Source organism: Globicephala melas, chromosome 2, assembly GCF_963455315.2.
Source record: "Globicephala melas chromosome 2, mGloMel1.2, whole genome shotgun sequence".
NCBI lineage: Eukaryota > Metazoa > Chordata > Mammalia > Artiodactyla > Delphinidae > Globicephala > Globicephala melas.
In genome coordinates, this window is record NC_083315.2 from 60,992,866 (window position 1) to 61,017,657 (window position 24,792).

The following is a 24,792-nucleotide window of genomic DNA, read 5'->3' on the forward strand; positions in this document are numbered from 1 at the left end:
AAAGGGGACACATTCTGGGGGAAAAACAATGGGTTCTGACTTGGGCACACTGCGTTGAGGTGCATGCAGGATGGCCTCATGGAAATGTCCAATGGGCAGTTGGCAACATGAGCTGAAGGATTGGGAAGGTCTCATATGGAAATAGCAAACTGGAAGGCAAGAACTTCTAGGGAGTGTGAAAGAGCTCCCTTGGCGAAGGTGTATGGAGTGAGAAGAGAGCCTGAGGATTTAAGAGACCAGAGGGAGAAGACACTAAGCCAACTGAGAAGCAGACCTCGGAGAAGTAGGAAGAGAATCCGGAGAAATGAGACATGATGCCATGGAAGAGAGGGTGCCGGGAAGTAGGACGAGCCCCCACAGGGTCGTGTACCACAAAGCCATCGCCTTTGGCAGGGGAGGAAAAGTGTCCGCTGGTCTTAGCAAGATCAGGGTCTTGCTCGGTGAGGGTGATTTCAGCCATGCAATGCCAACCGCCACCAGGTTACAAGGTTTGAGGGTGATGAGGAAGAGGAAGCAGCCAGTGTAGAAAGCTCTGAGAACCTTTCCTGAGCTGAGGAGATTACGGTGGGCAGGATGATGATAGAAATGTCCCCAGACATGGCTTCCCCAGTGTGAGCCCCACCATTATCCAGACACAGAAGGACATATGACACCTAGTTGTTCTGAAATGGCCTTTCCTGGGAGACTCAGGTACGGACTCTCCTTGATTTGAGGACTTCCTCATGAAAAGTTTGTCTATAGAGTTATACACTCATCCCACCTTTGTGTTCAGAAAATTTCCTGAAGCCACAAATATCAAAAATAATAGCTAATTTTTATTGAACACCTACTAAGCCATGTGCTGAGCATGGTACATGGACTGCTTTATTTAGTCTTCAAGACAACTCTCAGGAAGGGATTTACAGAGAAGGGAAACTGAGGCTTGGAAGATTTAGTGAGTCTCACGGTTAGCGGAAAAGCTAGCTTATGAGCCAAATCCTTCCAACTCCACTGCCTAAGTGCTGGGTGCTCTATTATCTCTGTCTTCTCTCTCTCTCAAGCCTGAACACACTCACTCTGGCCCTGGCACAGACTCCCTGGTGCCAGGACCCACTTCTTCTGAGAATCCAGCTTACAGATTGAATCTTTGTTCCCTCCTGAGATGCATGTCAATCTCAGTCCCGCCCAATCCACCACAATCGAGTGCAGGCTAATAAGAACAGCTACTAGGGGCTTCCCTGGTGGCGCAGTGGTTGAGAGTCCGCCTGCCAATGCAGGGCACACGGGTTCGTGCCCCGGTCCGGGAAGATCCCACATGCCGCGGAGTGGCTGGGCCCGTGAGCCATGGCCACTGGGCCTGCGTGTCCGGAGCCTGTGCTCTGCAACGGGAGAGGCTACAACAGTGAGAGGCCCACGTACCACAAAAAAAAAGAACAGCTACTAGCTCCTGCCTCCCCTACCCTCACCTTGGGGACTATGTTTGGTGCTTCTTGTTCCTTATCTCATTCCATCCTCAAGGCAACCCTGTGCAGTCACTATTATTTTGCCTATTTTACAGATAAGGAACCTCAAATTCAGAGAGGGCAAGTAACTTGCCCAAGATCACACAGCTAGTGAATGGCAGAGCTGGGACACAAATCCAAGCCCGCCTGATGCAGTATCCTCCCAAATACCCTGCCTCACTTCCATGGCCACAGGGCAGCAGCTCCCAACCCTCTAGCTTCAGGAACTTTGGACATCCCACCCCATCTGGGAACCCAATCATTTAGTCAATCATCCATTCATTTATTATTCCCTGAGTGTCGTTTTCAGGCTCCTATTTGTTGCATGAGACAAGAACCCAACCAAACAAGCTGGAGCAATAAAGGAATGTATTGGCTCTTACAGATGGATAGGATGTTATTGCAGCTCCCAGGACTAAAAGAAGGACTGCAGGAACAAAGGCCATGAGAGCCCAAATTGGGACTCTCAGCAATGCTGTTATCATGCTCTCTAAATTCCCCTCCCCTCTGTTGCCTTGCTTGGATCCAACTTTTAGGGGGAAAGATGACTTGTTTGCAGCCTTGGGACTACAGCATCAAGCTTTGTGTCCCAGTGGAAAGAAGGCTTCCTTCTCCGCATCCATATATCAATCCCAGAGAAAGAGTCTGATTGGCCCTGCTTGGGAATGTGCTCACCCCTTGGGCCAATCACTGGTGCTGGAAAATGGGGTCCTGTGATTGGTGAAGTCTGGGTCACATGCCTACCTGCTGGCAATGGGATAGGGATGGGTGGGAACAGTGGGCACTTTAACAGACAGCCCACCAGGACTATGTGACAACAGGGAGGAATTTCCCAAGGGAAAGGGATGCATGAAGTGGGATGATGGAAAACAGGCCAAAGTAAAAGTCACTAGCTCTCACACTCCACTCCACTCCACTGGTCCATGTGAGAGACAAGGGCAGACACCATCCTGGGAGTTCACAGCCTCACAAGGAAATAAGGCTTACAGACACAAAGCCATTAAAAAGAGTCTATAGCAGCTACCATCTATGGAGTACCTACCAGGTCCCAGGCATTGGGCCAAGTACTTCCATGTGCTCACAATGACCCTGGAAAGTAGGTACTATTATCATCTCTATTTTTCTGAGTCAAAGAGACAGTAGAAAACAACTTTTTTTTTTTTTCCTTTTTGGCAAAACAGCCAAAACAGGAAAAAATAAAAATGTTTATGGGCTCCTTATCCCTGTTCAGAGAGGTTAAGTGACTTGCCCAAGGTCACACAGCTAGCACATTAAATGAATACCCTGGGAAACATTTGGTTAAGGTCCAAAAGAGTACTTCTGTTCCTCCCTATTGACTGAAGGGCTAGGGAAGGCTGTCTGGAGGTGGGGGGTAGATCTAAGCAGAGATCTGAAGGATGGGATATCTGGGCAGGTGGCCAGGGAGGCTGGGTGGAAGGGAGGATGGGTCAATCTGCGAATACTAAGGAAGGTGAGCCCGAGTACCTCCTCTCCCTGTGGCAGCCTTTGAGGATTTACAGACAGAGACCCCTTCTCCTGAGACTCCTCTTCTCCAGCCTTCCCTGACCAGCCTAACTCTTCTTCACAGGACATACACACCAGTCCTCCCTTTCCCCACACATACCTCCTCCACTGTGGCTGCCCTCCTGTGGACATACCCAGTGATATGGGGTCCTAGACATAGTTTGATCCACACAGAGGACAGAAGAAATGTCACCTCTCTTCTTCTAAACAGCATACTTCTATTAACGCAACCCAAGATCAATTAGGTATTAAGCAGTCACATCCCATCCTTTCAAACTGAGTTCACTGTCTCCTAACACTCCCAAGCTGAAATATACCTCCCCCATCCTGGACGTGGGCAGATGGTTCCATGGACCTAAGATAAGAAACTCATTTTGTTTTCTCAGGCACAGTCCATGTTTTATTTTGGCAATCTATTAACATCATAGCTTCCGTGAAAGTGATTGGTGGGACTGTATGATTCCACTTATATGAGGTATCTACACTGGTCAAACTCATAGAGACAAAAAGTAGAATGGTACTAGTTGCCAGGGGGTGGGGGGAGGGGGATGGAGAGTGAATGTTTAATGGGTACAGAATTTCAGTTTTGCACGATGAAAAGAGTTCTGGAGATGGATGGTGGTGATGGTTGCCTAACAACATGAATGCACTTAATGCCACTGAACTGTACACTTAAAAATCATTAAGATGGTAAATTTTTTGTAATATGTATTTTACCACAAATTTTCAACAAAGTGATTTGTGGGCCCTCTGGATCGACCTTCCCAGGAGAACATCTCCCCCACCCCAGGCAGCTGAATTCACACCTTCACAGCTTCTGGAGGACCCAGTGCCTCCAGAGGACCCCTGTGAACATACCTCTGAGAGAACTAGGAGAACAAGTGAAACCGTTAGTACCCATGACACATCACCATCCCTGAAATTAAGCCCCCTGTGGGTCAGCCTCGAACCACCATCCAGCCCCACCTCCCTTGACCCTTCATCTGCCTGTAGTTCAAGATCTTTACTCCCTTGTCATCTGAACTTTTGACAATGTCACCTATACTCACTAATTCCTATTTCTCACCAACCACTCAGCCCTCAGTGCCCAACAACCTGCCTCATCCCACCTTCTCCCCACCAAAAAACCCTCCAAAAACAAAAAAAACAAAAAACCCTGCCCCTGCCACACCACCACTGGCTTCCTAATACCAGGACAATAGATACTTTCCATTCCTTCTCTCACAGCTGCTCTCTGCAGCCTTTGACACTGTGGAGCACTTGCTTCCTCCAAATCCTCTCCTGAGTCTGCATGACGCCCACTCTCCTGGTTCTTCTACTTCCCTGACCACTCCAGCTCCATCTTTCTCAGGGACTATTTTCCAAGGCTCCAGCCTGACCTACTGCTTTTGTTACTGGTGTAAACAGGCTTCCTGGTTAATTTCAGCCCCTCTAATGATGATTTAAAAAAAAAAATACTCTCAAGCCCAGGCGTAGATCATATACTCAACTGTCTTCAGAATATCTCCACCTGTCCCAAATTAGATGCCTCATCTTCACCCCACACCTGTTCTTCTAAGTCAGTGGGTAGCACAACCATCTCCCAGTCTCTCAAGCTATAAGCAGAGGCATCCTGGACTCCCACTCCCTCTCCAAGTTCAACCAGTCTCCAAGTCCTCCCATGTTCTACTAAATTATTTCTCAAAACATCGCCTCCTCTCCATCCCTACTGCCATGCAGGCCCCTCCTCTCTCAGCTCGATTCTTGTAATAGCCTCCTAACTGGTCTCCTGCCAGTGTCCGTGCCCCAAGACCCATCATCCTCAAAGCCCCAGAGGGCTCTCCTGAGAGGTGAGCAGGACCGGGTTCCTCCCTAACACCATAGCTTCCCTCTACCTCAGGATAAAATCCAAGCTTCTAACCATGGCCTCTGGGTCTCTCGGGATCTGGTCTTCCTCAAATCCACTTTCCACAGAGCTGTCAAAATGGTTATCTCTAAAAGGCCACAGTTGGTTCAACCCCCCGCCCCCCTTCACTTCTGCTTCTGAGCCTCTGCTCTCACCCTCCTCCCTGCCTGGAATGCTCACCGACACTTCCCCCACACTGACAGTCACCTGGGTAACTCCTACTTATCCTTTGAGATTCAGCTCAGGGCTTGTCTCAAGGAGAGCTTGCCAGCCCCTGGCCTGGGTTGCTCCCACCCTCCCCCTCCCCTATCATTGCTTCTGGAACTTGCCTTTGCCCTGCGTTTACCGCCCCTGAGTTTACTCAGCAGTGTCCTCACAAGCTGTGAGCTTCCTGAAGTGTTGCTTTTCCTTCCCGAGACGCCAGAGTCTAGCGTGGGGTCTGGTACACGGAAGGTGCTGAATAAATGTTGAGTAAATGGATGAATAACTAAACAAAGTGACCTGTGTCTAATGCATTCCTGTCATCTGCAGAATCTCCAACTCCGGCCCCATCCAGCCCAGAGCCTGGCACACAGTAGGTGCTCAGTAAAGGTTGTCAGTATTCTATTTTCTTAATGAATCTGACTTAAGGCAACGTCTGGGAGTAGTTTGAGGTATGATGGGGTAAGGGGGAGGGCCTGGATGCGGGAAATTTAGCCAAAAGGGAAGCCCGGGGCGCACCGCAGTGGGGGAAGGGGCAATGGGGGCTGATGGAAAGGTAGGAAGGAATTGAGTAAGCCCCTAACCCGCTGCCCTTCCGCGCCCCGAGGTCAACAGGAGTGCGCCCCGGCGAGCCCGCCTCCAGCCCCGCAAGCGCTGGACGTTTCCCAGTCACCGGGGTGGCGAGACCCCGCGGCTCGCGCGCTCGGCGCTCGGCGCTGGGAGGCGTGTGTGTCGCTTTAAAAGCTCCCTCCCGGCGCGCGGGGCCGGCCCCTTCCCTGACAGCGCCGAAGAGAGAGGAGCCGAGCAAGCCGGGCGGCCGTTGAGGGAGCCAGCGCCCGCCCGGGCGGCCAGTCCGGCGGGGGGCGGCGGGGCGGGCCGGGCCGGGGGCGGCCGGGGCGCGGGCGGCGCGGCGCTCGGGAAGCGGGCCCAGGCCCGCGGAGCCCGGCGGGGCAGGGCGGGGCGAGGCGGCCGAGGGAGGCCCAGCCCGACCCGGCGCCCGGTGGCCCCACCGGCACAACCGGGCGCCCGGGGACTGGCCAGGCTGCGAGCCGAGGGCCAGCGGGCGGGAGGCGGCGGAGCGGAGAGGAGGCTGCGAGCCCCGTGCGCCCCGGCCCGCCGGGCCCGCCGCGCGCTCCCTCCCCTCGTCTCGCCTCGCCTCGCCTCCTCCTCTTGCTCTTCTCGCCTCCTCTCCTCCACCCGGCGCCGCTCCCGCCCGCGCCCGGCCGCCAGACCCAGCCCGGCCGGGCCCCCTGCCCCGCTCTCCCTCGGCCCGGCCCGGCGGGGACCTGGTCCCCGAGGCCAACACCAACCCCTCCCCCCGGGGCCCGGCGATTCCGGACCTTTCCGACCGTGGACTGAGCCGCGAGAGCGTTGTCGCCCCGGAGGACCCCGGGGCTAGACTGAGCGGACCCTCGCGGCCGCTCCGGACGCCGCAGGTGCCGGAGCGCGGTCATTCGGGGTCCGGGCTGAGCGCGCCCCGGGCGCCCACGGGTGCCAGCTCACTCCGGGCAGGGCAGGGCAGACCCCGGCAGAGACCGGAGCCGGCCGATCTGGACTGGACAGAGCGAATTCAGGACGGTGCCGAGCCCCGGGAATGCCGGGCGTGGGCTGAAGGGATCCCGGCGCCCTCCGATCCCTCAGACTTTGGCTTGCGTGCTGGGACCGGACCGGCGTCGCCTCGGTCGCCCTGTGCCCGGTTCACCTGTGGCCTCAGAGCCCCGGACCCGCCGGACCCTTGCTCATTCCCCACCAGAGCCCGGCGGGGGTTGGGAGAGATTTTTCCCGGCCTCTTCCTTGGAGCGTGGAGGCCCCGCCCCCTCCCACCGTCCAGATGTCTCCAGTGGCGGCTCTGAGGACCTCCTTGAGGCCAAGGACCGAAGGGTCCAGAGAGAGAAGCCCGCCCTAGGGAGCCTTGGGGGCCCCCCAACCTCGCCTTGGGACTTGGCCCCCGACGCTGCGCGGAAGGAAGGCCAGTGCCCCCACTCCCCGCCTTGGTGAGTCCGGGAGCGGAGAGGGGGTTCTCACGGAAGGCGGGGCAGGGGAAGGGAAGGTCCAGCGGGGAACGAGGGCACCCCGGGGGCACTAGGAGGGAGGATGGATGTCTGGAGAGGCCCTCCAGTGAACCAGCGGGGCCTGGCCTGACTGGGGTGGGGGGGCGTTGGGGAGAGCCAGGGCAGGGTGCCCCATCGCAGGCTGAGGACTTCGGCTTCTAAAGCAGGGGCTCCTGTTTTCCCTTTGGGGAGGGGCTGTGCTATAGAGCATCTGCCTCCATCATCCCTCCCTACAAAAAAAATAAATAAATAAAACCAATTCCCCAGCGAGCAAAGGTGCAGGCTGGGGTGAGGAGGAAGGCAGCAGCGTTGCCGTTGCCGGCGGGTGCTGCAACCTGGGAGGGCTGACGCCAGGCTCGCTCTCTCTGCAGGGGGCTGCCCTCCTCCAATCCGGCTCCCTTCCCAGAGCCACCCACATCTGGAGCCCCCTTCACATCCGGAAGACCCCAGCCACCATCCCTCTGCAGGTGTCAGTTGCATCTCCAGACCTCTGCCTTTGCAATTTCCTAGGAGTTGTGAGGGTATTACTGCTGCCTTCCGCCCATCCCAAGGGCATCTCTTACCCATAGTCCCTGCAGAGTCATCCCCCTGCCTCTGTGTCCAGCTCAGCATACCCACAGGCACTTCAAGTCCTAGAGGCCACTCCTGAGACCCAAGGCCCCTCCCCCTGCTCTCCTGTGTCCTCACCTTGACCCCCCTTGGTCAGACTCTGTCTCCCTCTGGGTGTCCCATTCCCCACCCAGAGGTAGAGGAGGCGGGGTGGCAGGGGGCAGGGGCTGGGTGAGGGCCACCCAGGGCCAGGGTGGGCTAGGGGGCCGTTAAGATGTGGAGCTCTGCCCAGCTGAGGGGGGCTCCGTGGAGGCAGACGCAGCGTGTGCCCGGCTGGGGGGAGTATGGGCAGGCCTGCAGCCACGTGGTAAAGGATGAACATTCGGGGCACCCCGGACCTCGGGCAGCCCAGTGACGACCCCAGCAGTGGTGGCGAGCGGGAGCGGATTCGACAGCGCATGAAGATGGTCATTGGGCAGCTGGAGGACATCCTGCGGGAGCTCAAGGAGGTGGCCAAGGAGCTAAGGGAGGTAAGTGAGGGGCCAGGCAGCCCCTAGACCGGTTTTCCTGGGCCTAGCCCAGGAAACGTACTCACACGTATGTGTTTAAGTGTGTGTGTGTGTGTGTGTGTGTGTGTGTGCGCGCGCGCTCAAAGCTGTGCGCACCTGGGTCACTGTGCTGGGTACTTCCTTCTCCTTGTTCTTCTTTCCCCAAATCTGCTTCGCTGAAGATCTCACCGTACCCCAGGGCTGGCGGGGCCTCAGTGATCCTGAGACTGCTTGGGCAGCGTGTTGTGGGCCCATGGTTCAGAGCCGCACGGTGCCCAGTAAGGACTGAATCCCACGGCATCCTCTTAGTGGGAGACATTCTTCTGGGACCCAAGCTGACCTTTGACCCCACCATCTGCCTCCCAGACTCTGACTGGCTTATAAAGGGCCCTGGGAGAGTGTGGATGGCTCTACTGAGGCAGTCTCCGCTGCTCAAGGCCCAGCTCAGAGCATTCCCCAGAGATCACACAGATACTTAGAACCCTTGATCCTGGAAAAATTAAAGCCAGCTATGTCTTCCCTGCCCTGAGGTGGGAATGGGTCTAGGGGCCTGCTAGTGGATATCAGTACATTGGCAGGAGCAGGAATCTCCTCTGAAGGTATGTATCCCCGTCCCACAGTTCTGAATGTTTTTTTGCCAAGGCTGAAAAGTCAGTGAGAGATCCTGGGATATGTGTCCCTCTCTGTCTCTCTAAGCGGAGCCCGGTTTAATTACTGCTTCCCACGTCACCAGGGTAATGAGGTACACATGTCCTCAGCCCTGCCCCCTGGGCTGTGTTCGAGCCCAACATGCATGACCAGCGTTCTGAGCCGCTGGCCTAAATCTGCCTGCTGGGTGCCGTTATGCCAGCCAGGTGGGCTTTAGCCAAATTTCAACTCCTTGTAACCAGGGTCCCTGCAGAGATGGCAGGGAGAGTGATTGAACTGGAGTTATGGGCTTGAGCTCTCCCCAGCCAGCTGTGTGGGGAAGATGGGGGCTCTAGGAAGGCTGGGGAGAGGGGGTGATGGTGGACCAAATCCTGACTGGGAAAGTGGCATTCTAGCCTGGCCTGAGAGCCAAGGAGCAGAGGGTGTTGGAAGGGAGTCATGTTCGGAGTACAGGGGGTTGTGGAAATGCTGGGACAGAAGCAGGGGTTGGACAGGGCAGCCCCTCTGCCCAGAGGCAGCCTCATGGAGGAACGTACTAGGAAGTCCTTTCTCAGGAGGTGGGAATGGCTATTGCTGCAGGTAGAGAGGTGTGGTGCTTCTTCCCATGGACTGGGCTGGCCATGGTCTGGACTGAACATCTTTGAGAATACAGTTTGGAGGTCAAAGGCCAGATGCCCCTGAGCAACCCCTCCTCTCCCAACCTCATTGGTCCAGAGGACTACAGTCCCCTCTTTGACTCTCTCCACCCTCATCTTATTTCAGATGCTCTGTGGTTCTATCAGGACCATGGGAACTGTCCAGAGTCTCAGTCTTGGGCAGGGGCATGGGACCTATGCCCCAGCAAGCCTGCCCAGAAGGAGCCAGGATTGACTCTAAGCCTGGGAGGCAGCTTCAATAAGCTCAGAGCCTACTCCCAACTGAGCATCTTCCAGGCACCTGCCACCCCTCCCCAAATAGCCATCCAGAGCTTGAAGGCATCTCACAGGTCATCCAGACCATCCCTGTTTGTTTGCTGTTGAAGAAACTGAGGCCAGAGAGGGATAGGGGCTTGTCCAAGGTCACACAGCCTACCAGTGGCAGAACGAAGCCTAGAACTCAGGTTCCTGCTGCCTATTCTGGGGCTTCAGCAGGTGGGCTAATTGATATCTTTGCATTTTGACAGGGGTCTTCTAGAGGTGATACCTTATGCTCATGCTGTGATGCTCTGAGGAGCACCCTTTAGGGGTGAAGCAGGGAGCTCAGAAGTGCTAGGATTCATGTGCAGATCTTTTAGATGTCCCTTCCCAGCACACACACTCACCTACTCCCATGTCTCGAACAGCAGAGCTTCAGATTCCCAGGATTTGCAGCCTAGAGGCCTGAGCTAGGACAGGGAGAGATGAGTCCCCTCCCCCCACACACCCTGTAGGCCATGTGCCTCCACCCAAGACTTTGGCAGGTTGCTATGGCAACCAGAGTCTACCCTGTATGCCACAGCCTGCCCGCTGCCAATGGCACCCAGCTGGGAGGGGTCACCAGGCCTCAGAGCTCCCCCATCCCCCAGGCAGGGTCTGGACATGGGGTGATGGGCAGAGGAAGTGTTGTAGAAAGCAGGTGAGGCTCTGGGAAGCCCAGACAGAAGAGTAGATGCCATAACTGACTTCCTGTTGGATGGGATTCATCAGGAATGCGGTTACTGAGTGGGGGGCGCCAAGCTCTGGTTTGGAGTAAAGGGTTTCAGTCCCCCTGCTCCCTGGAACCTGCCATCTTGGTCCTCCACGGGGGCCGTAAAGCTGGATCTGTCAGGCGCTCCTTCTCAGTAGCTTAGTAAGGCATTGTCCCTTGGGGGTGTGGATGGGCCCAAAGTCGAGAGGGTGGCAGACACTTTTCCCTCATCACACCCCACTCCCCGGGCAGTACCAGCTCAGGGCTCACCAATGGGGTTCTCATGCCAGGGTGCGCAAAGCACTTAGATGTGAAGACAAGATTCACGTGCAAGACTGCTGGGGAGTAGCACAGGATGCTTGATGAAGGAGCAAGGCCAGCAGAGAGGAAGGGCTTAGCTGTGTCCCCTCTGTCATTCTCCTCTCTCTGCTGCTCCCTTCCCCAGCCCCAGACACCACTGATCATGGCAGACTCTCCTTACCCTCTTGAGCGTACAGCCTGAAGTTCGTAGAAAGACGAGGGACACCAATGCACTCCCTTCCCAGGCCCCTGAGCCTCAGTCTGCTCCTCTGAGATGGGGATGACGATCATTCTCACCTCAGTGTGATCTTAGGGTTTCATCAGGGTCTGGCATGCAGTAAGGGGGCCAACACCTACTCACACCCCTAAAGGATTTGGAGTTTCCTGTCCCATACCTCCCCTACCCTTCCAAACCCCTGCTGTAGCTCTGCCATTGGCCTCCCAGGCGATGAGGAACAAGTTCTGTCCCATGAATGGGAAAAGTAGTTTAATGGACTAAGTGAGGTGAGGAATGTAAATGCTTTGAAAGCTAAAATTGTGCTGCAGAGGGATATGACGGTCAATCATTAATTAGCCCTCATCTTTCCTAGGTTCCCCAATACTCCAGGATGCCAGGCCAATCCCGGCAGGCTCTCTAAGCTCCTCAGAATTCTGTGGCTCTTAATTTGGAGACACAGCACAGCCTACGGGCTAAGAGCATGGGCTCCACAGCCAGATGTCTCTGGTTCAAATCCAAGATCTGCCCCCTACCTAGCTGTGTGAACTTGGGAAAATTTCTTTACCTTTCTGTGCTTCTGTTTTCCCATGTAAATGAGGATAACACATTTTACACCCCCCACCCCATCCCCCAGCCCCAGGTTTGTTGTGAGAATTAAATGTGATATTATATATAAAGTACTTAGCACAGTGATGGGCACAAAACTCACTCCATATCTGTTAGATATTATTAATGAAATATTCTAGCACTGGCCAGCGCCTCACTCCGTGTATGGCTTTGTTCTTTTGGAGTCACATCAGCTTCTTAGCCATCATCAGGGAGGTCAAAGCCAGGACCCTGACCTCCTGGCTGGTACCATTTAGTACCTCCTGCATGCAGTAGGCAGTCCCATCCTCTTGCAGCAAGGAAAGGGAATAGAGAATGACAGTGATATGGGGTTATGAAGGGGGTTTCCAATAAGACGGCTTTTGAACAGAGAACCAAAGGAAGTGAGGGTGGTATTTAGGGGATGAGCCTTCCTGGCAGTGGAAACAGCCTGTGCAAAGATCCTGGGGAAGAAATGGGCTCAGCGTGTTCAGGATCAGCAAGGAAGCCAGTGCAGCTGAAGTGGAGTGAACTAGGAGAAAAGCAGGAAGTCAAAGAGGGAGCAGGGAGTCAGATGACACAGAGCCCTCGCAGGCTACAGTGTGGAATTTGGATTTTGTCCTCAGTGAGAATCCCACACGCTCTCCAGGAATCTCCTGGTTGTGTTTCGGGGTGGGAGTCTGCCTCCCCGCTGCTCTCCCTGTTTCCTATCAACTGGGAGCCCCCAAGGCCAGGGATAAGGGGCTTGCCTTTGGCCTTTGAGCTTACCTTGAGCAGGTTCCTCCTTGGTTGTCCCCTCCCCAAGATATCGCTCAGCATGGAGACTCAAAACCGTCTCTTGTGTTGATCGGCCGGTGTCTCTCACATCATCACTGACTCTTGAGTAGGACATAACTTAAGGGCACAGTTGCCCACCTAGGTCCGAACACCTCAGGAGGATGGAGGGGTGGGCACAAACATTTCACAGCCAGGGGCGGTGGTGGAGGATCCCTCCACCCAATTTTCATGGGGAGCAGGCCCGGTGGTGACTGTGCGGTCACCTCGGCAAGGCGCTGCATGTGAGGCGGCAAGGAAAGCCAAGGGCCGTTCAGGCATGAGATAAATGTGTCCCCGCCAGGAAGCAGCTGGAGCCGGAGAGGCTAGGGACCACAGAGCTGTGCCAAAGTGGGTCAGCTCCGTCACCCGCAGCTCAGCAAGAATTGTGCGGAGTTTTTCCTATTATTTTGTTTTTTCTCGCCTTCCTTTCCTCCCTTTTCCCTTTGCGTTCTCCTCCTCCAGACAGATTCAAGAAACTCCCCGACCAATTATGCCAACTTGCAGGATGAAAATCATGAATCACGCACGGTCAACTCGCTCCCCGCCACCCCTTCCCCAGCTCCACAGCCCTCCAGGAAGACAATAAATAACGTAATCAAGAATTAAAAAATAATCAGTGGTCATAAATAATGCAGAATCCCCAGTTATGTAACCAGCTGCCCAGGGAGCTGGGAGGGAGGGAAGGAGGTAGCAGCTTGTCAAGGGAGTTGAAGGGGCCAGAGGTGAAGGGGGAGGAGATAAACAGGTTCTGGGGCTCCCGGGTCCTCAGTCCTGGGGCCTTAGGGAACACAGACGTGCTTTCTTTGGAGAGGGGTCTCACCCACGGCTGGAGGGCGGGCTAGGGCGGGCAGTGTTGGAGTGTCCAGGCCCATGGAACTTTCTCTCGAAAAAGAAGCCCCAAGTGGTTTTATTAAGCCCTCTGTCTCAACTCATCCACTCATTGAAAAGCTATATTTGTAAAGAATGTGCTAATCCCTGTGCCAAACTTGGGATGCAATGGTGGGCAAGACAGATCCTGTCCTGCCCTTCATGGGGCTTCCTGTCTAGTGAGGAGAGAGACATCAACGACCTTATAACATCTGCACACAAAACGGTAGCAGTGATAACTACTGGAAAATAAGGAGAGGTGCAGGGTACTTTCAGGGCCTTTCACAGGGAACCTGTCCTCAACTGGGGGTCAGGGAAGACTTCCTTATGGAAGTGAGAGGGAACGAGTGGGAAAGAAAGAAGGCATTCCAGGTGCGGCCCAGAGGCACAAGTGAGCTCGGTGGAGTGAATTGGGCAGGTGAGGGGGCAGGCCTGGCAGGGAGGAGGCTGCTTGCTGGAGAGAACAGGGCCTGTGACCAGATTTGCTGTGGGGTTGTGTTTGGGAGGCTCAGGAGTTTGGGGAACAGTGAAGTGCTGGAAGCAGAGAGGTGATGTGTTCCTGCAGGTTGATTAGGAAGTTCCCTGGGTGCAGCAGGAGCTGGACAGGAAGCGGCTGTCAGTGGGGAGACTGGATGGGTGCAGTGTTCGGGGCGGGGGGTGCAGCTGAGGCTGTGGCCAGGACAGAGGTTGTAGACACCCTTGGGACAGGGCCTGAGGCCCCCAGCAGGTTTTGCCACAGCCCTTAGCCCTGCCCTTCCTCTCTAGTGCTCACTCTTGCTCCCTGTAGAGCAGGTGATTCCCATCCTTGACCCCTGACTTCTAGTCTCAGCTCAGCCCCTTCTAGTCCCCGTCAGCAAGCACAATGGGAAGAGTGGTCTCAGCAGTGTCTCCAGTCCCTCCTGGCTTCAAGGTTCTATGGTTCTGTGATTTCTGTGGTTCCATTCTCTCTCTCCCCGTCTCTTTCCTTTTGTGTATATAATTATTTCCCTGCACTCCAAGACAATCCCAAATTACATGTAGGCAAAATGATTATTAAATCTCAGAGAGAAATCATAGATTTCAAGACAGCCAAAGCAGAGAGGTAGGTAGCCTGGGGCCTACCCTATTCCTGCCCTCCTAACCGGCCCCATGAAATGAGGCACCAGGGACGGGCAGCAGGGTTTGTGGACTGACCCGGGCCCTGCATACAATCTGGGTCCCCAGGCCCGGATGCAGAGCCCAGATTCTTAAGTGCTTGGCTGTGCAGACTCTGCAGTTTAAAGCACATTCCTATCTGTTGAATCCCCAACGTTTGGCAAGTAGAGGTGTGTCCTCCTATTTTACAGGGGAGGAAATGAGACATGGAGAGGGAAATCACCTGCCTCTCAAGTCTCTTAGCCAAGATGGGGCAGACTTGGGACTTGAGTCCAGACCTCCCTCCCTTCCTTCCCTCCACTCTCCCAGGATGGAAACAGAGAGGGGCATTCTAATGGAGAAGGGGAAGGGCCTGAACGTGAAGGCCTCCTGAGCAGGTGGCCGGCAAGGGCTTCTTGGGCGGGAAGAGTGTCCAGGCCTGAGGCTCTAGGGCTCCTGCCCCGTGGACCCTGCATCTTCCTCACAGGGGATTAGGAGCCCAGCTTCGGGGCCTGGCCTGGCTACAGGCAACCCTGTGAGTTCACAGCCGAGTCATGTAACTCCAGATTCCTACCATCATCCTCCCACCCTCAGACAGCAGCAGACTCTCGGCAGCGGAGTCTAATTAGAGCGTGTGGTTGTCCCAGGGGCACAGGGCCTCTCCCCAGGGCGGCCATGCCCTGGGGAGCTATTTTTCACCAGCTTAAATCCCCAGTCCCCTAGGCCAGTGGTCCTCAAAGTCTGTTCCTGGTACCAACAGCGGCAGCAGCAGCATCACCTGGAAGCTTGTTAGACATGCACCTCTTGAGCCCCACTGGGACCTACTGAATCGGAAACTCTGGGGAGTTGATGCGCACCCGGGTTTGAGAGCCCCTACTCTAGGCCAGGGCTCCCACCAGCTCTCAGGTGGGGCTTGGGTTAAGCAAGGGTTTAAGGGGGATGCGAGCTTCTCTGAAGTGGGGGAGTCATTCTAGGGTGGGGGACTGGGGTGGTCAGACCGGAGGGTAGAGCCCTATCCCCATTGCCTGTCCAAGCCCAGAAATCGTGGCAGCACCTCAGCCGTGTGCGGTGTTGCAGGGCCGGCAGAGGCGGGAATCTCAGGTCCCCCGTGACTGGTGCCTCTGGTCCATCATCCCTAAATTCAGGAGATGATGATCTCGTGGGTGGAAAGCCTGACACACAGTAGGTGCTCAGAGATGGGAGATGATATCACTTTTATCACCAGAGCCCCCACAAAGCCCTTTTACTGCCTTCTCGTTGTTCCTCAGGAAGCTCTGGTGAGGTTGGCAGGCCTGAGATTATCATACCCACTTGGTGGTGAGTGAAATTGAAGTCCAGAGAGGTTATGTGAGTTACTCAAAGACACAGAACATTTGATGTCTAAGCCGAATCAGGAGCCCAGGTGTCTTGACTCCCCCAGCTCTTCCATAGGCCTCAGCTGAGTGTTCCTTCCATCCCTGGTCGGGGGCTGTGGGAAGTGGGCATCCCTAGGCATTGACACCCCAAAACAGTTTCTCAAGTCACTCCTCTAAATACAAGAGTCCTAGAATCTCAGAGATGGAAGGAAGTTTGGAGATAAACTAGTCACCCAACTGCCCATTTACAGATTGAGAAACTGAGACCTAGAGAGGGAAAAGGACCGACCAGGTTGCCAGCGTCAGAGCTCCCAACTCCTGACGCAGTAGACGTCTCACCGAGCCAGACTCCTCCTGACCCATCATCTTTGCCCTTGCTTTCCACTTGCACTTTGAGGCACTCACCACCCGGACTCCTTGCTGAACACCTAGCACATCCCCGGACAGCAGTCATCTTCAGTAAACGTTTGTTGAATTAGGGACTTCATTAGTTAATGAATTAACTGACCTCTCTGACTCCAGGGAAAGAGCACTGGAGAGGGCTGGGAGCTAGCTCCTGGGCCTGATGACTCACTGCCTATGTCTTTGTCTGTGGGTCTCTTGGTCCCTCCGCTTTGCTTTTGTTGTTGTTGTACTGGTTTGGATTTTGGCCTGAATCTCCTCTCCTCCCCTTGCTCTGTCCTCTCCCTATGTCTGACTGGGTCTCTCTTTCTGCCTCACTGTCTTCATTGCTGATGTCTGTGCTGACAGTGGCCTAGGCAAGGGTTGTCCTGAGGCAGGGCCTCCTGCATGAAACGGGGCTTCAACTCTTGCGGGGCAGGTGGGTGCAGTGACCTCTGTAGCCCCTGCGGGCACTTAACCAGCAGTTCTGGGCCCAGGATGGATGGTTTTCTTATCGCTTACCAAATAATGCTTGCTTTATCCCTTCCCCATCAAACCAGGACTGATCTTCACTCATCAAGAGGCAGGGAAGGGGAGGATGGAGGAGGCTCCAGGGCTATGTAGGGATGGGGTGGTAGAGACCCATGGGGGGCGCTCGCTGACCCACTGCAGGGGCTGGTCCAGGATGCTTCAGAAAGCCTGGGCAGAGCCTTCTTTGCAGTTACCATGTATCATTTCCTCTCCAAGGGTGGGTGGGCTGCTCATCCTACCACTCAGTGGCCTTGCTGGCGTCTCTCAGCTCTTTTTAAATGGCCCCCTGTCAACCAAAGGAAGATCAAGCTCTGAGCACCAGGGCTGCCCCCAGAAGAGCAGCTGGCTTTGGGGCAGAGGGACGTGTGAATGGACGGGGTGCAGGGCTGGAAGGCATCCCCCTTCCCCCAAAGGCACTGAGGAGTGGAACCAGGGGAATGGCCGGAACCAGCTCTGTTCACCCTGTCCAGTTTGGGCCCTCAACAGGGCAAACAAAGCGGTGACCTCAAGTCCAGTCGTGTCCCATAGGGTCATCAGCCGGGGGGTGTAGTAGGGTGGGACGGGGCACACTCACACCTAGGTGGTGCTGGCCGCTGCCTGGCCCCTCTCACTCGCTCCTCTCCCCTTCCCCGGCCAGGTGGTGAGCCAGATCGATAAGCTAACCTCGGACTTTGACTTCGAGCTGGAGCCGGATGACTGGACCACAGCCACCGTTAGCAGCACCTCCAGCAGCGACAAGGTGGGCGTGGGCGGCCCCTTTGACCTGGGCCACCTGGACTTTATGACAGCTGACATCCTCTCGGATAGCTGGGAGTTCTGCTCCTTCCTGGACATCTCCACCCCCTCAGACTCCGTGGACGGCCCCGAGTCGACCCGGCCAGGGGCTGGCCCTGACTACCGGCTCATGAATGGCAGCGTGCCCATCCCCAACGGGCCCCGGGTGGAGACCCCGGACTCCTCCAGCGAGGAGGCCTTCAGCGCTGGCCCTGTGAAGGGCCAGCTGCCCCAGCGGACCCCGGGCACACGGGAGAGGGTGCGATTCAGCGACAAAGTGCTCTACCATGCTCTATGCTGTGACGACGAGGAGGGGGACGGCGAGGAGGAGGTGGGCCTGTCCCCGGAGCCTCCCCACACAGAGGCCCACGCGGGCCCCCTCAAGCCCTCCCCGGCTCCCTACAAGCCGAGGCGCTCTCCACTGACTGGCCGCCGCTCAGACCCCACCTTGGCCCCCGAGCAGACCCGAAGGGTCACAAGAAACAGCAGCACCCAAACGGTGTCAGACAAGAGCACTCAGACGGTGCTGCCCTACATGGCCACCAGACAGAAAGCCAAGGGGAAAAACTAGGGGCCGGGGAGGGAGCCGGGGGGCGGTGGGCACATAGAGCTATAAATATATATATATTTAAACAAACGCAGTCATAATAAAATTTTAAAATGCTAAGGATCCGGCCCCACAGGCCCCAAAGCTTTCACAGAGCTCATCTTAGACACAGAGATGCCTACTCACCTCTTAGGTCTCAGGAAGTGTGGCCAGAACTACCCTCCCTACCTTCTCATGGCAGGGCTCCTGAAGAGGGTGTCCAAAAGTGTGTAGGTGAGGTGGGGAAGGCCTTACCTGGGACTCGTCTTGCAGACCCCAGAGCACGGGGGTGGAGTCCGGCCGCCGGCCTGGGCCCTGTCCTGAAGGGGATTCGTGAGTAGGAGGCAGGCTCTCAAGCAGCAGTGTCCAAGCCCAGGGCTAACGGTGGGTGTAATTCGCAGGAGACTGCAGGACCGAGGGCCTGGGGGTGGCGTCACTCCAGCTGGGCCCAGGATCACTCACACCCCCGTGCCTTTTACTCTGAGGCTGACTTTTGCCTCTGCTTCCCCAAGGCAAACTTACCTGGATATATACAATCCCACCCTCCTCCCGTCTCAGGGTTGCCCAGCACACAGAGAAGGAACAAGCTCTTCCCATGTGCGGGCCTCCATGCTGGGAAGCTGGGCTTCCACAGACCCTGGAGGGCCAGGCTGAACTGGGCCGAGATTTGTTTGGAGAGCCTAGACCACTCCTGATCCTTTCAGCTCCCGTGCTCAGCCTTGACCTCTAGGGATCAAAGACTCAGGGCAGAATCTCAGTCAGCCCCTGCTTGGCCCTGAGCAGACCTGAGGTCCACATGAGAAAGCAGGCAGCCACCGCCGTGGGGCTGTGAATCAGAGCCATAGACAGGCTCCCGGCCCCCTTCACCAGGCAGGCAGCCCTGGAGAGGAGTCCAGTGGCCCTACTCTGTCCCTGCTTCTCCACACTGGGACCCTGAGCCCAGCTTAGCAGGTCTTGAATGACACCAACAGAGACAAGATGGGAGCCTAGAGGTAACAACAGGGCTTCATCTGGGCCGTGGCCTACACAGGGACAGCGTCTGAGTATTCTTGGGATAATAACCACAGTCATTGCTCACATTCATTGAGTAGGTCCCTATGCGACTACTATGCCGAGGTCGTTTTACAGCATTATCTCATTTAATCTTCACAATAACCCAACAAGATAGGAACTATCACTATCCCTATTTTTCACATGAGAAGACTGAGGTTCAGAGAGGTTAAGTAACTGGCCCAAAGTCACAGAGCCTGTGCCACTCTGCCCACCATGAGCATGTGGTTTCCAGGTTATACCTGGCTCTGCTCTCTAGCAGCAGTGTGACCTTGAGCGAATCCATTTGCCTCTCTGAGCCTATCTACCTCGTCTATAAAATAGGTCTGGTAGTCTTCGCCTACCTCATTGGGGGCTATGGGGAATGTGACAAAATGGGGAATGTGAAAGCAGTTGGTAAGCACCAAGGCACTGGACGTGCATTGTGGTCAGTGCAACCCAACCCAGATTCCAGTGTTTTCCAGGTGGGGAGTCCTGAGTGGAGTGGGCAAAGAAGCCACTCCCGTCGAATGGGAGCTGTCCCTGGGTCACTGCTTCACTTTGTCCCCCACAGCAGCTTGAGTTCCGGAGATCGCGGCAGCTTGCTCCACTGCCCCTTGCTCAGATCAGGGAGGTAAGGACACCACTCCTTGGGGACCCCCCTGCTGCACATGGGGGCCCAGGAGGGCCTGACCGGCAACCTGGCAGCACCTACTGCCCCTGCCTGAGGGGCCAGAGGAGGCGCTGTCCAGCCACAGCAGTGCAGGAGCTAGAGATTGTGCAGGCCAGTCGAGCAGATGCTGGGGATGCTATCAGGATGAGATGGGCCAGGCCTAGGGTGCATGCTTTGCAGTGTTGGAATCTCCCCTCGGGCTAGGGGTTAAAGTCAGAGCCCTAAAGATGTGAGCCAAGGTGCAGCCTCCAGGGTGGAAATCCAGGGGTGTGGTGGAGCGTGGCTAGCTCTCCCCAGCCCAGGCCTGAGAGCCAGGGGTCTGAGCTCCTCTATCAGCCCCAGGAAGTTCTCAGGCAGTTGGGGCTGATCAATGATGGGACCCTGGCTCACAGGATGAATGCCAGGGGCCCAGGGCCAGCTGGGTTCTGCCCTACCTGACAGTGAGGAGGGAGCAATCCAGGGCAGCCCCCCACCCCACCCCAAGTATGGGCACACCTAGCTCTGAAGGAAGACATCCAGTTCTACCTCCAACCCTGGATTTTCTTTTCCAAGGGCAAGATTGGTTTTAGCCTTACCGTCTTTCATCTTTACCACAGGGGAGAGAAACCTACAGAATAGTATCCATTTCACCAAGGAAGAAACAGACCCAGAGCCAGGGATCTCTGACAGAGCCCTGGGTAAGGCATTGTCCTTTCCTGGTAGCCCCCTCTCCAGCCCCCACTCTGGCTCTCTGTGACTGCGTGTGGTCGTGGCTAACATCCATCAGTTAGCCAGACCTGTTCCCTGCTCCACCACCTGACTACTTGCCCCAAATAGGGCAAAGGTGCGAGGGTGTCCTGGAAGACGGGAAAGTGGGTATTTGTTCTGAAGGCCCCCCAGATTACTGGTCTTCCTTCATAATTATGCCACATCCAGTCTAGGCCTCGCTGACAGTGGAGCGTGATCCCCGTGGCTTTCTTATGACTTGAAGTGCAGAGCGTGGCCACCTAGGGAAAGAACTAGGACGGTCAGAGTCGTTGAGCCACCGAACCTGCTGCTTCTGAGTAGCGAGCTTCCCATCCCTGAGCAGACGCTGCCATCCCTGAGACCTTCCCTCCATCTTCCTGCTCCTCCAAGCACAGTCCCTCTCGGCTCTTCCCCACCTCCACGCCTTTGCTGGTTTCTGGGTTTCCTTACCCAGAATGTCCCATCAGATCTCCCTGTTTCCAAGAGGTCTTATTTCACTGACCACCTCCTGCGTGCTCGGGCTTGTGCTGGCCGGTGCTGTGGAGGAGACAGAGGGAGGTAAGCGCTGTGACACAAGAGTGAGACAAGAGTCGTAGTAAGAGCTCACGTTCATCGAGCACGTGCTATGCACTGGGTGTTGCTCTAAACGTGTGCCTCATCTCATTTATTCCTCACAGCAAATATGAGATAAGCACTTTTATTTATGCCTGTTTTCCAGATGAGGCAACTGAGGCTCTGAGAAGTTAAATAATTTGCCTAAGGGCACAGGATGGGTCATGGCACCGGGATTCGACCTCGAAGTCAATGACTCAGCACTGGAACATCTGCTGCAGTCAAAATCAGTGGTGGAGTCAGTGCTCTGGTCTCTGGGGGTGAGGGAGGGGCCTGGTGCTCTAAGAGCCAGGTGGGCCTGGGGCTGTTAGGAGCAGGAAACCTGTGAATGCCATTCAGTCTTTGGAGAGCTTGGCTGCTGTTAATCTGAATGTCACAGCCCTTGACACAGAGCCTGGAACCAAACGGATTATGAGTTCAATAAATGTTTGTTGAATGAATGAATGAGCCCCATTTGCAGAGGGGATCCATTGTGCATTCATTCAATCAGCTTTTATTGCAGACTTCCTACATACCAGATCTCATTTTGCTTGTCACACACATACACACAACGCTCTGTGAGGGTCTGGTCTGGTGTGTCTGGGGGTTGGGCAATGTCAAAACGGAAGGGTATGGGGTTTCAGTGCTGAGAAGCCCACAGGCCTTGGGTCCAGCCTGTGATCCCTGAGAAAGGAACTTGAAGCTTGAGGCGGGAGACCAGCTTAGTGAGGAGACAGCTCTGGGACATGTCCTTGTGGGGGCAGGGGTCCTCAGCCTGATGCCACTTGAATGGGGCGGGCACATCGCAGTGCCCCAATGTCTGAGAATAAGACACTGTCTCCATTTTACAGGCAAGGGACAGATGATCTAGTCTACAGAAGTAGTCTGATGAAACCAAGGGGCAGAAAGAGGCCCCAGCACCATCCCCCGCCTTTAGAGACAAAGCGAGGCTCTGTCAAGAGAAGGAAAAAAGGGCAGGGGAGGAAGCTGGGCATTCAGTGCAGGCCCAACCTTCCATCTCTGCCCCTCCTGAGTTCCCTTTCTCTGTCCCACCTACCTCCCATCCTCCAGCGGCGGCTAGTGTAAGAAAACTGACATTTATCAACCACCTAGTACATGCTGGGCACTGTGCTGCATCTCTTAACTAACACTAAATGACAGATTTAGTTGTGCCTGGCACATAATAGGTTGCTCAATAATTATTTATTAAATAAACAGATGAACCAGGATCCTTATTTTACAGGTGAGGGAGCTGATGAACAAATAAGGAATTTGTTCAAAGTTGCACAGTAGGAAATTGGTGGAGCTGGGGATTTACCATTGCTGTTATTACTTACACTATATAAGAGCTACTATTTATGGAATGCCTATTATTTGATGCATTGGTCGCTTTACATAAATTATCTTACCTACTTTACAGGAACCCTGCACGTAGCTGAGACTCTTGCCATTTTACAAATGAGAAAACTGAGACCCAGAGAGGTGTAGTATCCTTCCCAAAACAGCCAGCTCCTAAATGCAGAAACAGGATCTGGATCTAGACTTCCCCATGCTTCCCACACTCCTAGCTTCAGGGTACCAGGAACCCCCGCAAGTAGAGATGTTGCCAGAGCATGGATTTCCCTCGGCACAACTAACCAGCGCTCACCAGGGCTCAGGCCCTTGGGAACAAGACTCCTAGAACCTGCCCTTGGTTCCCTGTGGGTCTGGGGCATGGACTAGGAATCAGCAGAAAACAGCCCCAGGTTCAAATTGTCCTCTTCCCCTTCTCATGTCTCCAGCAGAGCCAGGAAGACTAGGCTGTCCTCAGCCCAAGAAATTTCCAGCCCTTTTCTGGTCTGGGCTGAGCTGGCATTAGTTAGGGGTTGGAATATCTAGGAAAGGATGCTGGAAGGAGGAGGATTTGAAATGGAATTCATTTGCAATGGAGTAGAACTTGGACACTTGGAAGTGGGAATGAAGGACATCTGGGGTAGGTGTAACTTTACAAAGATGGCTGGGGTGGCCATTCGGGGGACAGCAGAGAAAAGCCTAGCTGAAGCAGAGGGTGCGTGTTGGTGCAAGATGGGAAAGATGAGAGCACCTGCAGCGAGGGACTTGAGAGTCCCACAGCCTCTTCAGAGCCACTCCATTTTCTTGACCGTGGGAGGAGGAATCAAGGTTTCCTGTCTAGTCTGAGACTGGGAGAAGGGAGCTCGGTAATGCATTATCCAGAAGAGAGTATCGTGATAGAGACCCACTGTAATGAATAGGTAAGAACATCACATGATTAGCACAATGGTAAGTAAAATACATATGCTAACTCCCCAGAGTATCTCACAACTAGATTAAACACCCCTCCTGCAACGCATTCTCACTGAACCTTTCTTTCCTCCATGGGGCAGGGGGTGGGGGTGGGGTGGGGGGATGCTGGGACCTCACTGGCCCCATTAGAGGTGAGCTAGCCAAGATCCTGATGAGAGCTGACTCTGCCCACCTTCCTGCCCTGAACCCTGACTACAGAAGTTTGCGTAGCCACCATCACCACCCAGCTCTCCCACTTTCCTGTCCCCAGCCATGTCAGCCAAGGAGACCGAGGCGGGTAACCTCAGGCCCGTGCTGTCCACACCCAGGCACTGTGCCTGATCATATCTGACTCCCTGCCAGGAACGCTCAAGCTCACACACCTGCCTGCGGCTCTCAGTTCCCTGTTCAGGCTGCTCCCTCCCTGATCCCTGCAGAGGGTGGAAGCTTCCCCCTGTGGACATCAATCCCTGCTGCAGCACCAGCAGGGAGCCCTTCCCTTCCCACCGCTGCTGCTGCCATCTTAGAAGCACCGCAGACACCAGCTCACCTGCCCTTCACTCTACCTGACCCAGCCTCCACCTCCAAGAAGGTAAGACAGGGCAGGGGTCACTACAAGGCACAGCCTGTGGAGGAATTGTGGAAAGAGGCCTGGGGGCCCTGATTTTTGTGTGGTTTCCTTGTGGCCAGTGGTAGGACTTTTCCAGGAGATCTTGGTAGGGATGGAGAATTTTCCCTGAGCCAAGTAGTAGACTGTGAGAGGCTTCCCAGAGGAGGTAGTGATGGTTACGTCCACTTTGGAGAGGTGGGGAAGGAAAAGAGTTCACTGGTGACCCCGGAGTGCAGGGAGAGGGGCAGAACACTGGCACCATCTCTCCCCTTTGCCCCCAAGACTGACCACTCCCTGGGAGGAGAGTGTTGAGGGGGTGGCACATTTGCCCCAGGGACCCAGGGTAAGTGTGGAGAGTTAAATCCATAAAACCAACAAGAGAGGGTGAGTCCCAGGAGTGATGAGCCCAGTGTTGGGGTGAGGATGGCTGGGGACAGCCTGTGCCCCCAAGGGGGTGGGCAGGAAGTCCCTGGCAGAGGAGCCAGGAGCATGAGGCAGGAGACCAGCCTGACAAGGCCCAGGGCACTCAGCCTACCACTGCTTTCATGGGCGGGGCACACTGCAGTGTCCCTGGTGCCTGAGAATGGAGTGCCACTCTCTCAGGATGGGTTTCACTCCAGGCCTGATGAAGGTAAGAGGAGAGGCCATTCAGGGTGGGCCCCAGACATGGAGTCCAGTCTTGCCCACTCAGCATGTGGGTCTCCCACAGGGTCCTGCATTTCTCAAAGGAAGGTCGAATCCATGCCCTTCCCACTGGCTTCCTCATAGAAGGGTTCTTTGTGCTCAGGCCAGAGACTGGGAGCTTGTCCAGGAGCTGCAGGTGG

The 24,792-nt window shown here is 55.2% G+C and overlaps 1 protein-coding gene across 1 annotated transcript; it reads left to right on the top strand.

The window, feature by feature from the left end:
• Positions 1-6,084: 6,084 nt before the first annotated feature.
• Positions 6,085-22,407, top strand: INSYN1 (inhibitory synaptic factor 1). Its single transcript, XM_030875030.2, has 3 exons — positions 6,085-7,085; positions 7,514-8,221; positions 17,334-22,407. Exons 2-3 carry the CDS (start codon positions 8,066-8,068, stop codon positions 18,039-18,041), a joined length of 864 nt encoding a protein of 287 aa, XP_030730890.1. The 5' UTR covers positions 6,085-7,085; positions 7,514-8,065; the 3' UTR covers positions 18,042-22,407.
• Positions 22,408-24,792: the final 2,385 nt, after the last annotated feature.

Coding starts and splice junctions, on each gene's coding strand:
- INSYN1 (XM_030875030.2), top strand. CDS start 8,066: ATGAACATTCGGGGCACCCCGGACCTCGGGCAGCCCAGTGACGACCCC. Junction 8,222..17,333: donor TGGCCAAGGAGCTAAGGGAG/GTAAGTGAGGGG, acceptor TTCCCCGGCCAG/GTGGTGAGCCAGATCGATAA.